This window comes from Canis lupus, chromosome 9, assembly GCF_048164855.1.
Source record: "Canis lupus baileyi chromosome 9, mCanLup2.hap1, whole genome shotgun sequence".
In the NCBI taxonomy this organism is placed as follows: Eukaryota; Metazoa; Chordata; class Mammalia; order Carnivora; family Canidae; genus Canis; species Canis lupus.
Window position 1 is genome coordinate 51,146,761 of NC_132846.1, and position 16,284 is coordinate 51,163,044.

General features: G+C 49.1%; 1 protein-coding gene and 1 long non-coding RNA gene across 11 annotated transcripts in view; one reads left to right on the forward strand and one right to left on the reverse strand.

The window, feature by feature from the left end:
* Nucleotides 1–16,284, reverse strand: part of ANGEL1 (angel homolog 1) — a 41,746-nt gene that overhangs the window by 19,658 nt on the left and 5,804 nt on the right. For 3 of the 9 annotated variants that reach the window (XM_072839434.1, XM_072839433.1, XM_072839431.1), the window contains 6 exons: nt 10,186–10,300; nt 5,058–5,633; nt 3,919–4,145; nt 3,386–3,455; nt 2,348–2,781; nt 54–180 (listed from right to left, as the gene is read on the reverse strand). In XM_072839434.1, the coding sequence (XP_072695535.1) occupies nt 54–180; nt 2,348–2,781; nt 3,386–3,455; nt 3,919–4,145; nt 5,058–5,633; nt 10,186–10,288 (1,537 nt within the window). In that variant the 5' untranslated portion in view covers nt 10,289–10,300. Of the gene's footprint in view, nt 1–53; nt 181–2,347; nt 2,782–3,385; nt 3,456–3,918; nt 4,146–5,057; nt 5,634–6,901; nt 7,014–7,654; nt 7,793–8,625; nt 8,651–8,726; nt 8,877–10,185; nt 10,301–16,284 lie in introns of those variants that run through there. The other 6 variants (XM_072839437.1, XM_072839430.1, XM_072839436.1 and 3 more) reach the window with 6 other exon arrangements.
* On the forward strand, nt 8,088–14,772 carry LOC140640292 (uncharacterized). Of its 2 annotated transcripts, none has more exons than XR_012036961.1 (4): nt 8,088–8,323; nt 10,895–11,038; nt 11,130–11,417; nt 12,461–14,772. It is a non-coding gene; the product is annotated as an uncharacterized lncRNA (long non-coding RNA). The 2 variants fall into 2 exon arrangements; XR_012036962.1 differs by lacking the exon at nt 8,088–8,323 and adding an exon at nt 9,460–10,316.

The following is a 16,284-nucleotide window of genomic DNA, read 5'->3' on the forward strand; positions in this document are numbered from 1 at the left end:
CTCCCAAAATGGGCACAGAGGTATAGCCAACCAAGAATGTGGCACATGCTCACCTGCTCTCTTGGGGTGACAGGAGGTCAAATACTGACAGCAATCAGTGATGCCCAGGGAGCTGGGCCAGAGGGGGGCCTGCAGCTTCCTCTGGTAAAGCTGATGGGAGAAGTCTTCCTGTCCAGACACCTAGAAGGAAAGAGCAGGTGGGAATGAGCACACTAAGATGGAAAAAGAAAACAGCCCGTGACAATCACACACTGTATATATAAGATAAGCAAAACACATCAGTCTCAGGGGAAGGTTAAAAATAAGGAGCTAATTAAAGCCTTTTTTTTTTTTTTTAACTAGAAGCACTGAAATGTCCACGAGGCAGAAATGAGGGCTACGAGAATGAGGTATGTGAGTCAAAGAGAATAGAACTGTATGAACATCGCCTAAATTAGCCCCATTCTATCCCCTAAATTTCACCTTAAAAAAATCTACATGAAATCTCCACAGGGAACATCAACTTTCAGGGGCTTTAATTTGCAGTGGGAAAGAGTTTATCCTGATCTTCAGATCTTCTGGATCAAGGTCTAGCAGCCTAAGTCCATCATGAGGAAACCACAGGGTCAAATCAAATGGGAAATGCAACAAAGAACTTTACCGTATCTATGTCCCATCCTCAGTCAAAGCCAATGAGCAGCCTGGGAACGGACAGAACATAGCAGAGAAACGTTCGGCAACATCAGCCATCTGCATATCTCCACAGTGTGTAGCAAAATTCCCTTTATTTCATTTAACAACAACAACAACAACAAATATTTGGATGCCAACTATGTGCAAGACACTAGCTAAGTGCTGGAGAGAGCACAGTGAGAGATACCCTTGATCTCTCTGCCCTTGAAGGACATAAATTTTCAATATGCCATCTCAAGTAAGACAGAGCTAGAATATAATGACCATTTTCTAGCTGTCTAACTTTGGGCAAGTTAGTTAACTCTCTTGAGTTCAATATCCTCTATTATAAAATGGGATGATAATAATACCATATACAATTAAGAACCTTAATGATAACCAATAGCTGTCTGCTTCCTTTGAAGCAGGAACTAGAAAACACTTCACTATGTGTTATTTTATCTGATCTGCTACACAACAACAAAAACCCCCTGAAATGGGTTCCATTGTATCCCTAGGGTACCAATGAGGCACATGGGGCTTAAGGAAGTTAAGCAACTCGCATAAGGTAGCAGAACAGGGATCAGAACTCAGGACTGTCCGGCTTCCAAATGAGTGCTCTTAATCACTATCCCTAATGGCGATGGTCACGTGGTAGGCACTTAGTAAATTCTTTTTCCCATTTTCTGAGCTCCATGATTATAGCAGCTTTCCACCGGGATAAGGCCTTTCTCTGTACACGCAGGAATCAGGATATTGCTGGCCCTTGAGTAACCTCATTAAAATAAAAGCCCAAAGTGTTTAACAATATTTCAGCCATTTTGTGTCCTTTCTCCACTGCACCTTGCCAAAAGCAAAGCAGTAAGTTGGGCAGCAGTGGCCAAACAGAGGAACAGGGAGATTAAGTGACATATAAAGAAATCAGCACAAGCTGAATGTCTATCATCAGGGCTGAATATGATGAAACTATGAGACTTCTATCAACATTCAGCAGTTAAAAGGAATGAGACAGATCCATATATACATTGTTGAGTTAAAAAAAAAACCCTACAGAATTAAACATACAATAATATGTTTATAAATACACACACAACAGATCACATATCAGTCGTCAGAAGCAATCACAGCACAGTATTGGAAGGCAAGAGCTCTGGGGCCAGACCACCTGGTTAGAGATCGTGGTTCTACCACTAGCTATCTACATAGCCTAGAGCCAGCAAACTGCCAAACTTCTCATGCAAAGTGCTTAAAATAGCACCTGGAACCCAGTAAGTGCCTAATAAATGTAAATTACAATGACAATATCACAGGAACATAGATATCACTATAAATGCATATGGAATATTCTGGAAGACCACTACCAAACTTCAAACAGTTACTACTTCATCCTAAAGGGAAAGGTGAGGAATGTAGGTAATAAAGAGGGTTTTGGTCTTATTTACAATGTTTGAATTCTTGTGAGTTTACTTACAAACTAAAAATTAATGATAAAAGCTGAAAGGACTATAAGATGCCAAAGGCACCCAGGAATTTCTAACATCCAGGTTTATAAACTATTCTACAGAACAAGAAAAAGCTGGAGGAAGCCAGAAAAGGTGTAGCTGAGGTCCCTGCCACAGAAGCAGCACTAGTTGCCAGTACCCAAATCTCTCCCTTGGCCATATTCCCACCCCCACAGTGGCCTCTCCCATTTCACCTTCCAGGCCGGCATCCCATGGTATTGGAGTTCTCCGTCCCTGATGAAGTTGTAGAGAGGTGAATCAGGAACTGAATTCAGGTCCCCGCACAAGATGATGGGGCAATGGCTGCCATCTGACAACCTGGCTACTTTGTCCACTTCAGCCAAGAGAATGGCCATCTGGGCCAGCTTGACATCACCCCGGCGTGGGTTGTACAGCACGTGGGTATTTGCCACACAGAGAGGGGCCACCGAGACTTGCCCCAGGCCTTCTGGGACTAGCGGCTGCAGCAGCAACACTAAGCCCACGTTGTCCCGATTGAGGAGCTCCAAGCCAGGCCGGAAGTACTCCACAGGGCTGGCACAGAGCAGACGAAATCTTGTGGGCTTGTAGCAGACAGCACAGCCATCTGTCTTACACCCGGTCCTCCTCTTATAGAAACAGGTAAAACCTGCAAGAACACCCAGCCAAGGAGATGGGTCAGAGTCCTCGAAGCCTGAATCCCTCCAACTAGTGGGAGCAGCCCAGGCGTGTGGGCCTATAGCACTGCTCCTGCTGCTCGGTAAAGGGGTTCCTGTCCTTGCCAACTGCTTGGTTCTGGCGAGGTTCCCTTACAGTTCCCTTACCAGGTGACTGAGGGGCTAGATGGGAAGTCGGACAGGAGGGTATGAAGCAACATAACTTGATAGGAAAAGCATGGATTCTAGAGTCAGACAAATTATAGAGTCCTAGCTCCACAACCTACTAGCTTTGTAGCCTAGTGACCTTGAGCAAGTCACAAAAATCTTTAGAACCTCAGTCTCCTCATTGCAGAAATAAGGATAACACTAACTCAGCCTCACTGGGGCAGGGGCTACTTCAAGGACTAAATGGCAGTAAATGTCAGAACTGCTTTAAAACTGCAGAACTCTTTCTTTCTCTCCCATACGAAGAGGAGACAGTACACAGGTGAGACTGAGGATTTACTGAAGCACAAGAAAAGATGGTGCCTTCAGGAGAGAACAGACAGGGCCTCAGGAAGCAAGACCAGTGCACGTGCCAGGGAGCTGCATTACCCATCATTCGCAGAGAAGGCTCCAGCTGCTCCCAGTAATGATCTTCCTGCACTTCCTGGAGACACAGGATCTGGGAAATTGACAGGGACACCAATCACTCCAGAGTTACCAAGAGTGCTGGAGAGGGACCCCCGCCCCAGGAGCAGGCACTGGGGCCAGGTGGGCAGCTGTAGCTGGTCTCAGACAGGATCACACTGAAACTTCCCACAGTGCCAGCCCTGCCCAGACAGCCAGTGCCAGCAAGGACAGGCCTTGAGTGACGCTGAGCAGACTAGATGCAAGCGCAAGATATTCCTGCTTCTGGAATCCCTCAAGTCTCCCTCCTTGCATAAAGGTGCTGGGAAGCATGTACCCGTGAAGTCTTCTTAGCACCTGCCAAAAACTCATAGACTCCAGGCAGGAAAGCTCCAACCCTAGGCAGAATTCCAATCCTATAAACAACTATGGGGTTGAACTCATTTTATAAGTGCACGGGAAAAAACAGCCAGGTTCAAAACAAATACAAGATGGCACTTCCTCCCCTCTTCACTCACATCGGGGTCCCAGTGCTGGAATTCTTGCATGAGATTCGCAAAGCGATAGTTCCAGTTGAGGATGTCCGGGTGGCAATGCAGGTAGAGCTCTGAGCTCTGCTGCATCAGGTCCTGGGCCAGGATGTTATAGGACATCAGAGTGAACTGGAACTGAGGGCCATCCCCCGCCTCCAGGCCCTGAGCATCTGGCTGAGTGGAGAAATCCTCCCATTCTCGCCACAAGATTTCTGCAAAGGGGTTGGGAAGAAGAGGCCCACAACAAGTACATGTTACCCACAGGCCCTGCCATCTCTACTCCTGACTCAGAGATACTGTGCCTGAAGTTCCTTTTTTCATCTTCCCTGCCACCCATCCCTCTCTGTGGCTATTTGAGCAGCACCCTAAGGACATTTTCAGACTAGACAGTAAGCTCCGCAAAGCCAGAGACAATCTTAGCCTGTTAACCACTGCATCCTCAGTATCAGGCATAGTACCTGACACCTAGTACATGTTCAATAAATACAGGCTGACAATTTCTCACTTTTGATAAATCTAAGGTATCTAGAGAATCACTCAGATCAATGTGCTTCATAGTCACCTGAGGTTAAAGACATTTCAAAAGTAATCTCGGCCTTGGGTATTTTCTAACCTTTAAACTCAAAAAAGCCTGTGGGGCTATAAACCACATGTCCCCATCTCCCCTAGAGCATGGGGCTACAAAGTGAATTTCAAACCTATTTGAGCCACAGAACTCATTCTTCAAATTTTAATGGAAGCCAAATATATAATATAGATAAAACCAGAAGATAAAATTCTGGTTGAGGCAGAGAGTGGAGGCCCTTAGATCTCTCCACCACTACCCCTAGAAACAATATCATGGAGAATGAGAACTAAGGTGTACTTTCAGTTATGTCTCTGCCTAGCTATGTGACTTCAGGCATGTCCTGCTACCCTCTGCACCGTGGTTGTTTCATCTGAAAGACCATGGGGCTGGATGAGACAATCTCTAAGGCCCCTCTAGATCTGATACTACAAGATTCTCAGAAAAACAGAATGCAGCAGCAGAGCTCCCTGCCAGAGAATATTCTTTTTAGCAGTGGCTCTGCTCACAATGGAGACAAGCTCCTGCCCTGGCTCACTCAGCCAGTTGTCAGACTCACCATGATATGGGATTTCCAATGGGGGAGGTTGCAACTGCCCAAGGCTCTCAAAAGGCCAGATGGGAGCCTCTTCCTGGGGCACAGGCTCGGGTGCTATGCTCCAGGCCACCATTGCAGGGTCCTCTTCCCACTGCTGTGCAGCCAGGGCACCCATTGGGAGGAGAGCACAGTCTGCATACTGGGGGCCGGTCTGCATGGGGACAGCTGCCCACATTGGGCCCTGGACCTCTGGCAGTGGCTCCTCTCCTAGCACCTCAGGGAAAGGCTCCTCCAGGTTCTCTGCTGCCCGCAGATCACTCAGCTGCCTGCTGGACCACTTGTCCTCTGAAGCAGCATCCTGTTCTCCGGGATTATCCATCAGGAGCGCCAGGCTGCTCTGGGCTAGTCCCTTATCTACAAGGGGACCCTCACTCGAAGTTGAGAGCACCTGGCTCGACCCTTCTTCTCGCCACTGCTGTAGCAGGCCCTCACACTCCTCCTGGTCGGGCCCCCGAGGGGCCATGGCAAAGTCACCCTCTACCTGGGTGGACGAGCTCTTCGCCAGGAGTGCATTTTTTCGACAGGTGAAGAAGGCATCTAAGAAGCAAGCCAAAATACCATGTTATAAGATGACAACATCACCCAACCCATACTCTTCTTCCAAGTAGAATGAAAGTGCCATATAAGCAAGAATCATATGCTCCTTGCTCATCATTGTACCATCATTGAGCCTGCCCATTCTAGTACCTGGAACACCATCATTGTTAGCATAAAGTGCTTACTATGAGCTGGGCACTATCCTAAGTGCTTTGTAAGTACTAACTAATTTGTATGGTAGGGATCTGATATTCAGTGTGTGAATGAAAGAATGGCTGTCCCACATAATCTAGGACAGAGATGGTCACATATAACCACTTCCCTTTTATCTGGAAGTTAAGACTCCTATTAAGCATCAGCTCTCTGGTTCTCAGGGTCACACTGAATTGGAACCAGCACTTGACCATGAATCAGAACTGTGGGTTATGACCTAGCGCTGAAATTTGGACAATGCCCCCAGTGATATGGACTCAGTCTTGACTATAAAATGGGGAGGGGAAGTTTGAACTACATAATCTCCAAGAGCCTTTCTAGTTCTATAAATCCCCTAGTCTGTAAACACATTGCAAAAGAAAAAGTCCTGAAGTAGACAAAAAGAGTGTCTCAGAATCTATACGATTCACTTTGTAGCAAAGGCCCCTGGTCTTTTTCTCAAAACTATTCTATTCATAAATCTTCACAAACTTCATTATCAGCCTTCCCATCCCATAACACACCAGAGGCTGTAAATCAGAAGGTGCCAACAAGTGACAGCAAGAGACAGCTGTCATCTCTCTGCTACAGCAGCCACAAATGACAGTCAACAGGCAAGAAAGCAAGTGGGAAAACTCTAAAATTAGAGCCCCCAAACTCCAAGCACAGTATTTTAGTGCAAGCAAACACCCACACTCACTAAATCACTTATTTACGGCACAGGACAAGTGACATGCACAATGCTCACCCTCAATCACCAGAGATTCATTTCATCAGCTCTATTTTTTAAAAGGCAAGAAAAACTTCAAAAGTGTTCAAATGTTGACAGATACAATCTTATTTATGGTCTATGTGGATTTCTGTCCCTCTAAGCCAGTGGTTTTCAACCAGGGGTAATTTTGCCCTCGGGGCCATTTAGTATTGTCTGGAAACACAGTGGTTGTCAAAACTGTGGGGATGCTACTGGCATCTAAAAGTTAGTGGAGAAGGACACTGCTGAACATCCTACAGTGCAAAGAACAGCCCGACAATAAATTATCCAGGCCCAAATGTCAATAGTGCGGAGATTGGCAGACCTTGGTTTAAATCCACGAACTGGGCCGCTGGCTCTGATCTCAGGGATTTTTCTAATTCCTTGTCCCTTGAAACATCCTCTGCATGCTAGACGGCAGCGGTTCTCTGATTTATCTGTGTGAGGATACTAGTTTTCAAATTTAGCAGATTTTTGGTGGTGGTTGGCTTTCCAAAAGAATTATAGGAAGGAAGGACAGAAGGAAAGAAAGGAAGGAGAGAAAACCTTCTGGAGAAACCAAATACGCAAAGTTAAAAGAAGTGGCAGGGGATCCCTGGGTGGCGCAGCGGTTTGGTGCCTGCCTGCCTCTGGCCCAGGGCGCGATCCTGGAGACCCGGGATCGAATCCCACATCGGGCTCCCGGTGCATGGAGCCTGCTTCTCCCTCTGCCTGTGTCTCTGCCTCTCTCTCTCTCTCTCTGTGACTATCATAAATAAATAAAAAATTTTAAAAATATTTTAAAAAAAAGAAGTGGCAGGATGCCTGTGTGGCTCAGTGGTTGAGTGTCTGCCTTCCGCCCAGAGCATGATCCGGAGGTCCTTGAATCGAGTTCCCCATCAGGCTCCCTGCAAGGAGCCTGCTTCTCTCTCTGCATCTCTCATGAATGACCATATAAATGAATCTTTAAACAACAACAACAACAAAAGTGGCACTACTTTAATGGGGGAAGGAGGGAGGGAGATGCTCCCTTCCCCGAGATCTCTAAACTCTGCGGGCCTAGAAACCTGTGGACTAGTCGGTGTCACTAAGGCTGCACCTTGACGCACATCAGAAGCTCCAGAAATGACAGCAACGTGGATGAAGGCACATGCTTTAATTCTCTGAAAACAAACACTTCCGCGGAGTTTCTCGTGGTGAACCGCGTGCCTACTATACTCCGGGCGGTGTGCTAGCACTAGAAACACAGGGAACAGAACAGGCATGGCCCTGCACCCCCCACCCCACCCCGGGAGCCTGCATTCCAGCGGCAGACACACAGGAACAGATGAATTTACACACCCACACACATCGTGTGAAGTTCCAGAAAGGGGGGAAAAAAAAAAAAAGCACAGAATGCAGTTGACGGCTTATTCCTAGGAAAGTAGCTCTTGGTCTGTCCCGCCCTCTAAAGTCGCCAGAGAACATTCTGGGAGTTCTGCTTCTCGCAGAGGGAGGGGGTCCCCTAAGAGCCTGGGGAATTTCAAAGACCAGGCAGTGCAGGCGGATGGTGAGAAAGTGCAAGCGTGACAGCCTTCCCCGCCCTCAAGGACCAAGCGGGCGTGGGCATCGGCTCCGCCCCGCCGCATCTCCAAACGCGGCTTCCAAAGCGGGGGCTTCCGTGGTCTCTGGGTTTGGGGAGCAGCCGGCCCTTCCCAGCCTGAGGCTCGGCCGGAGAGCGGAGCGGCGGCTGGGAAAGGGGAGCGTGGAGTGACCCGGGAGGCCGCAGGTACGTGCGGGGCTCGGCTCACACCCCACCCCCACCCCCACCCCCGAGAATTCAGCCCTCGCCTCGACCCGAGCTGCCAACGCCCCCGCCCCAGGGCAGTGCCCCGCGGACCCCCGAAACCTCTGCACCGCGGGGGCCCGGGAGCGCGGCTGCCGCCCCTTCTCCGGCCCCTCCCACGGTAACTGTGGCCCGACGCCGTCAGGCCGCAGGCGCGGGGGGCAGGGAGGCCCGCGTGGGGGGGGGTCGGCCAGGCCCGGGCCTCGCGGGGTCCCGGACCGGCACCGGGGGCCGCCTCCCCGCACCTGGGCCGGGGCAGGTGGTCGTGAGGCCCGACGCGCCGCGCGGGGCCCCGCCGACGTGGGCCCGGGCCTGGCACCCGCCTGCCGGGACGCGGGGCCGGTACCTGAGAGGGCGCGGAAGAGGCGCGCGGCCGGCAGCAGCAGGTAACACAGGCACGACGCGATCATGGCCAGCCGCCGCGCTCGCGCCCGCGCCCGCCTCCGCCTCCCCTCCTCGGCGCCTCCCGCAGGGTCTCCCTCGCTCCGCTCGGCCCCGCCCACGGCCCCGCCCCGGCCCCGCCCCCGGGCCGGCCCACGTGGCTCCGCGGCGCTTCAACAACAACTTTATTGGGAGCGCTCCCTCGCTCCGCTCCGCTCGGCCCCGCCCCTGGCCCCGGCCCCGCCCACGGCCCCGCCCTGGCCCCGCCCCCGGGCCGGCCCACGTGGTTCCGCGGCGCTTCAACAACAACTTTATTGGGAGCGCTCCCTCGCTCCGCTCCGCTCGGCCCCGCCCCTGACCCCGCCCCCGGCCCCGGCCCCGCCCCCGGACCGGCCCACGTGGCTCCGCGGCGCTTCAACAACAACTTTATTGGGAGCGCTCCCTCTCTCCGCTCCGCTCGGCCCCGCCCCTGGCCCCGGCCCCGCCCCCGGCCCCGGCCCCGCCCCCGGGCCGGCCCACGTGGCTCCGCGGCGCTTCAACAACAACTTTATTGGGAGCGCTCCCTCGCTCCGCTCCGCTCGGCCCCGCCCCTGGCCCCGGCCCCGCCCCCGGGCCGGCCCACGTGGCTCCGCGGCGCTTCAACAACAACTTTATTGGGAGCGCAGCGGCACGCGCGGGATTCGCGAGGGCGGGGAGCCTGTTCCCGCGGCAACGGGCGGGCGCCCAGCCTGAAAATTAAGCGAGGCTCGTTGGAGGCCGCGCGGTATCATCCCAGGGCCACACTGTCATTCCCCCTCTGCCATCTCAGTAGGAGTCCACCTGGGGCGCCCCATAACCTCTCGCCCCACAGATGACGACTTTGTCTCAGGCCCCCGCAGCCCTGACTTCTGTAATCTCTCTCCGCATCCCAGGGAGGATGCGCCTTCTTGGGAAGAAGAATTTATCCCTGTTCCTGACTCTACTGTCTTCTCTAGGTCACTCAGATTCTAGGTCCCAAATTAAGTCCACACCTTTGTCTCCTTTTCCATTCTATTCCAAATGAGCCTTCTTTTTACCTAATCTGGGGGGGAAAAAAAAGAAAAGAAAAGAAAAGAAAAAGGGCAGGTGTCCAGTTGGTAATTGAGTCAGGAAAAGTGGGTGGAGCAGGGGTGGGAAGCTCCACAAGGCAGGGACCAAGTCTGGTAGGTGGGCTGGTTTTCATTGAGGTGCCCCTCTAGTGCCCACAACAGTGTCAGGCACACAGTAGGAGCCAAATCTGTGTTGACCCAACAAAGCAGGTGTCACTGAATGAAGGCCCGGTCTTCTGTCAGTTCTGTGCTACCCGAAGACCTCTTGGAGTCTCTCTCTTCCCCCATCCTTACCCCTCAGTCCTACCCCGGCCACACTGGGATGCAAGGACGGTGTCACACTGCCAAGTTCAGTACCTAGTGTCTGAGTTGTGCGATTGCTGATTTGTGGCTGGAGCCTCGGTTGCTCGGGGAAGCCCTCCGGGGAGTCACCAGATCCAGGACCAGCTGGGTACATCATAACACTGAAAGGCTGAAAGAAAGAGAGGGTCAGTCTGGCTTCGAGTAACAGCACTCACGACCTTGCCTGAGATGCAGGGGGGGGGGGGGGGCAAGGGCAAACTGAAGGTTGGGAAGGAGCACATTCTTAGAAATGGAGCACACCAATGTTAGTTAGCTCTGCCTAAGGAGCCCCCAAAGCCAGGCCCACTTCTTTTATAGGGCTGAAATAAACCTTCCTTGTACCTCCCTTCCATTTTGTCCCAGTGGTTACCCAGAAGCCCAAGTTCTAAATCAGATCCTAAATCAAGGTACCCACCTAGAGACTCTGTTTATCGCTTTGTGAAATGAGGGTTCCCTTATCCATTTGGAAATGTTTTAAAAATATAGATTCCTAGGCCCTGCTGCCAGGGTTCTGATTTAACAAGTCTAGAATGGGGCACCGGTTATTCTGGTGTCTAGTATCTAGTCTGGGAACCTCTGCTAAAGGACCTGCCCTCGACTGCGCTGTCCGATGCAAGTGTGTGCAAAATATGTCAGGCCAACCAATGCCATGCTCTCTCAGAGGGTTTTACCCAAGGCCAAGTAAGCGAGACTGTCCTCTTTTTGTTTCCTAATCCATAATCAGCTATGTTGAAAAGTGTAGGCGGACGGGAGCATCACAAGTTTTGGAGTTAGACCACCTGAGTTCACATCCTGGCTCCGCCACTTCCCACCTGTGGAACCTCTCACGTTATGAACCTCTTGGAGCCTCAGTTTCCTCCAACCTAGGGTAAGCCCTTAGTGTTTACTTTTTTTTTCTTTTAAACCCAAACCAGCTCTGGCTACTGCTAATTAGGGTCATCTTCTACAATCCTTGGCAGAAATAAGGGCCTTCCAAACTGTAATGCTAAACAAGACCTCGCTGCAGATTCCAAGGAGACCTGGCCTGGAGAAGAGGAAGCGTTGGGCTTCCCCGGCCAAAGGAAAAGTAGAAGTACAATGTGCACCATCTGCAGCCTTATCATGCCAGAAATATTCCAAGAAGAGAGACCAGATGAGTTCCTTGATTCATCCCTTGATTCATGAAGATGAATCCCTTGAATCTCCTTGATTCATGGAGATGATGATACACCACTGGGTGCTTACAAGGATACAGACCCTATCTAAGGGTAAGTGGAAGGTTTTGCAATACTTTAAGGGACACAAAATATTCTCTTACAGAGAAATATCCTGTATACAAGAACCCTCAAGGGTTCAAATTTTACTTATGTACGGAAGTTCAAGATGGCTGCCTTTATTAACTTACTGGTAGAACATGTGCATCATTCAGGCAGGCATAATCCTTCCTTTTAGGATTGCAGGAGCAACTGACCAAGGCCTAGAGCAAAGCTGCTCAGGTGAAATACAATATGAACTCCATATGTAATTTTAAAAATTTTAGTAGCCTCATATAAAAAGGAAAAAAAGCAGGTGAAATTCATTTTAATAATATGTTTTATTTAACCACTTCTATCCAAAAGAGTAGCATTCCAACACCATCAATCCTTTTTTTTTTAAAGATTTTATTTATTTAAAGAGAGTGAGAGCCAGAGAGATCACAGAGGGAGAAGGAGAAGCAGACTTGCCACTGAGCAGAGAGCCCAATGCGGGGCTCGATCCCAGGACCCTGAGATCATGACATGAGCTGAAGGCAGATGCTTAACCAACTGAGCCACCCAGGCACCCCCATCATCAATATTTTAAAATGAAATACATTATTTTTTTTTCTTTTTTGTGCTAAGTCTTTGAAATCCAGTGTGTGTTTTACATGGATAGCACATCTCGAATTAGACTAGCCCCAATTCAAGTGCTCAATAGCTACAAAGGGCTAGTAGCTATCATAATGAACCTGTGCAGGTCTAGAGGGCTCAAACAGTCTCTCAGATACGATAAGCTGAAAAGAATTGACTGTGTTCAACTCTTATGATAACCTGAGACCCGTACACTCCTCCTAACCTGGCCTCTGTAATCCTAGTGTTTCCTCTGGCATCTCAGGATTTATGGCCAGATATTCCCAGAAATGTGCCAGCTTGGTCTGAGTTGATGCATTCACTTATTCACGGATTCATGCATTCGTGTATTCATCAGATGTTTACCAAGCACTCATCAATGTTTACCCCAACCTCACCCTGACTTTCTTGACCTCAGTCCCCCTTCTCCTCTTTCATTGCAGACTCTGGCCCTGGACTCAGTTTCTCCTGCCTCAAGTCCTCCTGTGCCCAATGTCAATGAGCAATCCCAAACCCTGGAAGCTTACTGTACTGCCTCCTCAGTGGCCTCATTCCCACTGTACTTCAGACACCCTTGGAGAATCATGGCTAAGTGCTGCTCCACCTCTGAAATCATAAGTTCACAAACCCATCCCAGTGGATCACACCTCATGACTTTCAGCCTCTCCCACTCTCACTTCTGCGCCAGCTGTTAACTCCATCAAACCCTGGAGCTCTCTCTTCTGTCCCCATACCTCTCCTCGGTCAACATTTCTTTCTATATCCAGCATGGAATCCCCATTAACCATCTTTTATCACTCTTCCCATTATCAACTCTCTTGTCCACTATTCTTTAATGACACCTGCCTCAGTCAGTAAAACCATTCTCCTTCCTGGCTCCTACATCTGGGCTGCTGAGCACTGGTGAATAAAGTTACCAGGCCCTTGGACTGGAGCCAGTAGTGTGCTGGTCTCCAACCTCATTCAGCCCTCAACCCTCCCCAGCAATCCTTTGTTTTCAATTAGCTTTCTCTCCCATTTCCATGATGACCATTCTTCTCTAACTCGTTGTCCTATGATCTCCCTTCTTGTTCTCTGGAGATCATCTCCCTGCCAACTTTAGAGAAAAAAAATAGAACTACCAAGTGAAAACTCTCTACTCCTTGTTGCCACACCAACACACTGACCAGCATCCATAGCCACCTTTCTTCCTTCCCTCCCAACACAGTGGCTCACAATTCCACCATGCTTGGGATCCCTTCCTCCTGCATCCTCAGAGATTATGCTCATTATGCTCACCCCATGCTTTTCTTTCCTGACTCCTTGCCATCACCATTTAAACATGCTTCAGATCTCTCCTATATGAAACTCTTGCCTAGCCCAAGGCCCCCTCCAGCCATCCCTCCATCTCCCCACCACTCCTTCACAGCCAAGCTTCTTGAGTTGTCTGCTCCTGATATCCATACTTCTTTACCTTTCATTCATCTTCATTCCACTGAAATGTAGCTTCTACCCTCATCACTCCACTGAGACTCCCCATCAAAGTGCCTTCCTGGTTGCCAAATATAATGGGCCATGCTCCAGGCTTTATTATTTCTTGAATGCTCTATAATTTTGCATACTTCTTCCCTTGTAAGATTTTCTTCCCTTGGAAGGAGCCTCGGTGTCCATCGAAAGATGAATGGATAAAGAAGATGTGGTCTATGTATACAATAGAATATTACTCAGCCATTAGAAACGACAAATACCCACCATTTGCTTCAACGTGGATGGAACTGGAGGGTATTATGCTGAGTGAAGTAAGTCAATCGGAGAAGGACAAACAGTGTATGTTCTCATTCATTTGGGGAATATAAACAATAGTGAAAGGGAAATGTGTGGGAAATATCAGAAAGGGAGACAGAACATAAAGACTACTAACTCTGGGAAACGAACTAGGGGTGGTAGAAGGGGAGGAGGGCGGGAGGTGGGGGTGAATGGGTGACGGGCACTGAGGGGGGCACTTGACGGGATGAGCACTGGGTGTTATTCTGTATGTTGGTAAATTGAACACCAATAAAAAATAAATTTATTTTAAAAAAAAGAAAAGAAATCTCACAGAGGAAGACATAGACATGGCCAACAAGCACATGACAAAATGCTCTGCATCACTTGCCATCAGGGAAATACAAATCAAAACCACAATGAGATACCACCTCACACCAGTGAGAATGGGGAAAATTAACAAGGCAGGAAACCACAAATGTTGGAGAGGATGCGGAAAAAAGGGAACCCTCTTACACTGTTGGTGGGAATGTGAACTGGTGCAGCCACTCTGGAAACTGTGTGGAGGTTCCTCAAAGAGTTAAAAATAGACCTGCCCTACGACCCAGCAATTGCACTGTTGGGGATTTACCCCAAAGATACAGATGCAATGAAACGCCAGGACACCTGCACCCCGATGTTTCTAGCAGCAATGTCCACAATAGCCAAACTGGAAGGAGCCTCGGTGTCCATCGAAAGATGAATGGATAAAGATGTGGTCTATATATACAATGGAATATTCCTTAGACATTAGAAATGACAAATACCCACCATTTGCTTCAACGTGGATGGAACTGGAGGGTATTATGCTGAGTGAAGTAAGCCAGTCGGAGAAGGACAAACATTATATGTTCTCATTCATTTGGGGAATATAAATAATAGTGAAAGGGAATATAAGGGAAGGGGGAAGAAAAGTGTGGGAAATATCAGAAAGGGAGACAGAACGTAAAGACTGCTAACTCTGGGAAACGAACCAGGGGTGGTGGAAGGGGAGGAGGGCGGGGGGTGGGAGGGAATGGGTGACGGGCACTGGGGGTTATTCTGTATGTTAGTAAATTGAACACCAATAAAAAATAAATTTATTTTAAAAAAAAGATTTTCTTCCCTTGGTTTTCATGACATTCTTGTTTTCCTCCTGACACTGTGGAAATTTGTCCTAATGTCTTTCATTTGTGTTCCTCTGAGCACCCCTTTCAATGATGGTGCCCCTAGGATTTCATCCTTGGTCTGTTTCCTCTTCTTACTTTAAGTCCCTCCTTGAGAAATGCTCATCCCTCCAGTGGCTTCAGATACTATCCACATACTGACAACTCACATATCTGTTTTTATCCTTTTCCTGGGCCATATACTCATAAATTCTTTTGTCTGTGGACCTCTCCAATGGATGTCCCAGAGGCAGACAACACACCCAAAGTTGCATTCAGCACCTTCCCCCACTATCCTCCAAAAAACGACCACCCTTCTTTCCCCCCAGCTCTTCTGTCATCGTCTTTTGGAACAGCACAATCATCTATCATGTTTTCCTGGCCTCTGGCTTTTTCTTCTTCCTTTCACCTTCATATCTGATCTGTCCCAAGTCCAAGTGCTTTGGCCTTCTTTATCTTTATCAGTGAGATAAAGATATACCCCTGCAGCCACTTCTAACTGGTGTTGATCCTCCTCCTGTCCTAAGTCTGCTTTCCACACTGCAGCCAGAGCAGTATTTCTACTCTGTGAATCATGTCAGGTCATGCTTCTGTTTAAAACCTCTCTGCAAACCCCCACTGTCCTCAAAATGCAGGCCAAACTCCTTTGCCTCAAAATGCAGGCCAAACTCCTCTGTTGCTGGCCTCTGCCCACCTCCCATGTCATCTCTCAGCTCTTCCCTTCCATCACCACTCCCCGAAGTAAGGATCCCACTCCAGCCTCACTAAACTACCCATGACTCCTTCAGCAGGCTACAGGAACTTTGTATGCTTCTTCCCAACCTCAAATACCTTTCCTCCTCCCCTGGGTCTGTCCCTCTCCCTGCCTTCACCTGGATACTGCAAAATGGAACTTCAAGTCTCAGCCTAGACATTTCTTCCTCGAGGAAGCTTTCCTGAACCTCCAGCACCCATCCACAAGCAAACATGCCACTGCCCTCAGTCTGGACCCAAAGCTTCCTCCTATTTGCTTCTCTCACAGCCTTGCTTACCCTGGATCCAACACTGTCACTGTCTCTTTACTCCTCAGTACCCCTCAGTAAGCTGTATATATACTTCATGAGGTTCGCCACTCTGCTCCCATTGCCTAAGCCAGCACTAGTACATTAAGCACATTGAACGAACTAAAGAACAAATGAATGAATGAATGAATAAAAAGTCCTTCTTTCTGAAGAGCTGCAGTTTCATAAGGAAACTGAACATAATAAAACCCAAACTTGCAAAAGTGGACACATAATGGGGAATTTCTTGCTTTATAATTCTGCAAGCACCTTTCTTTCAAAAACCTCCCCCCATATTTG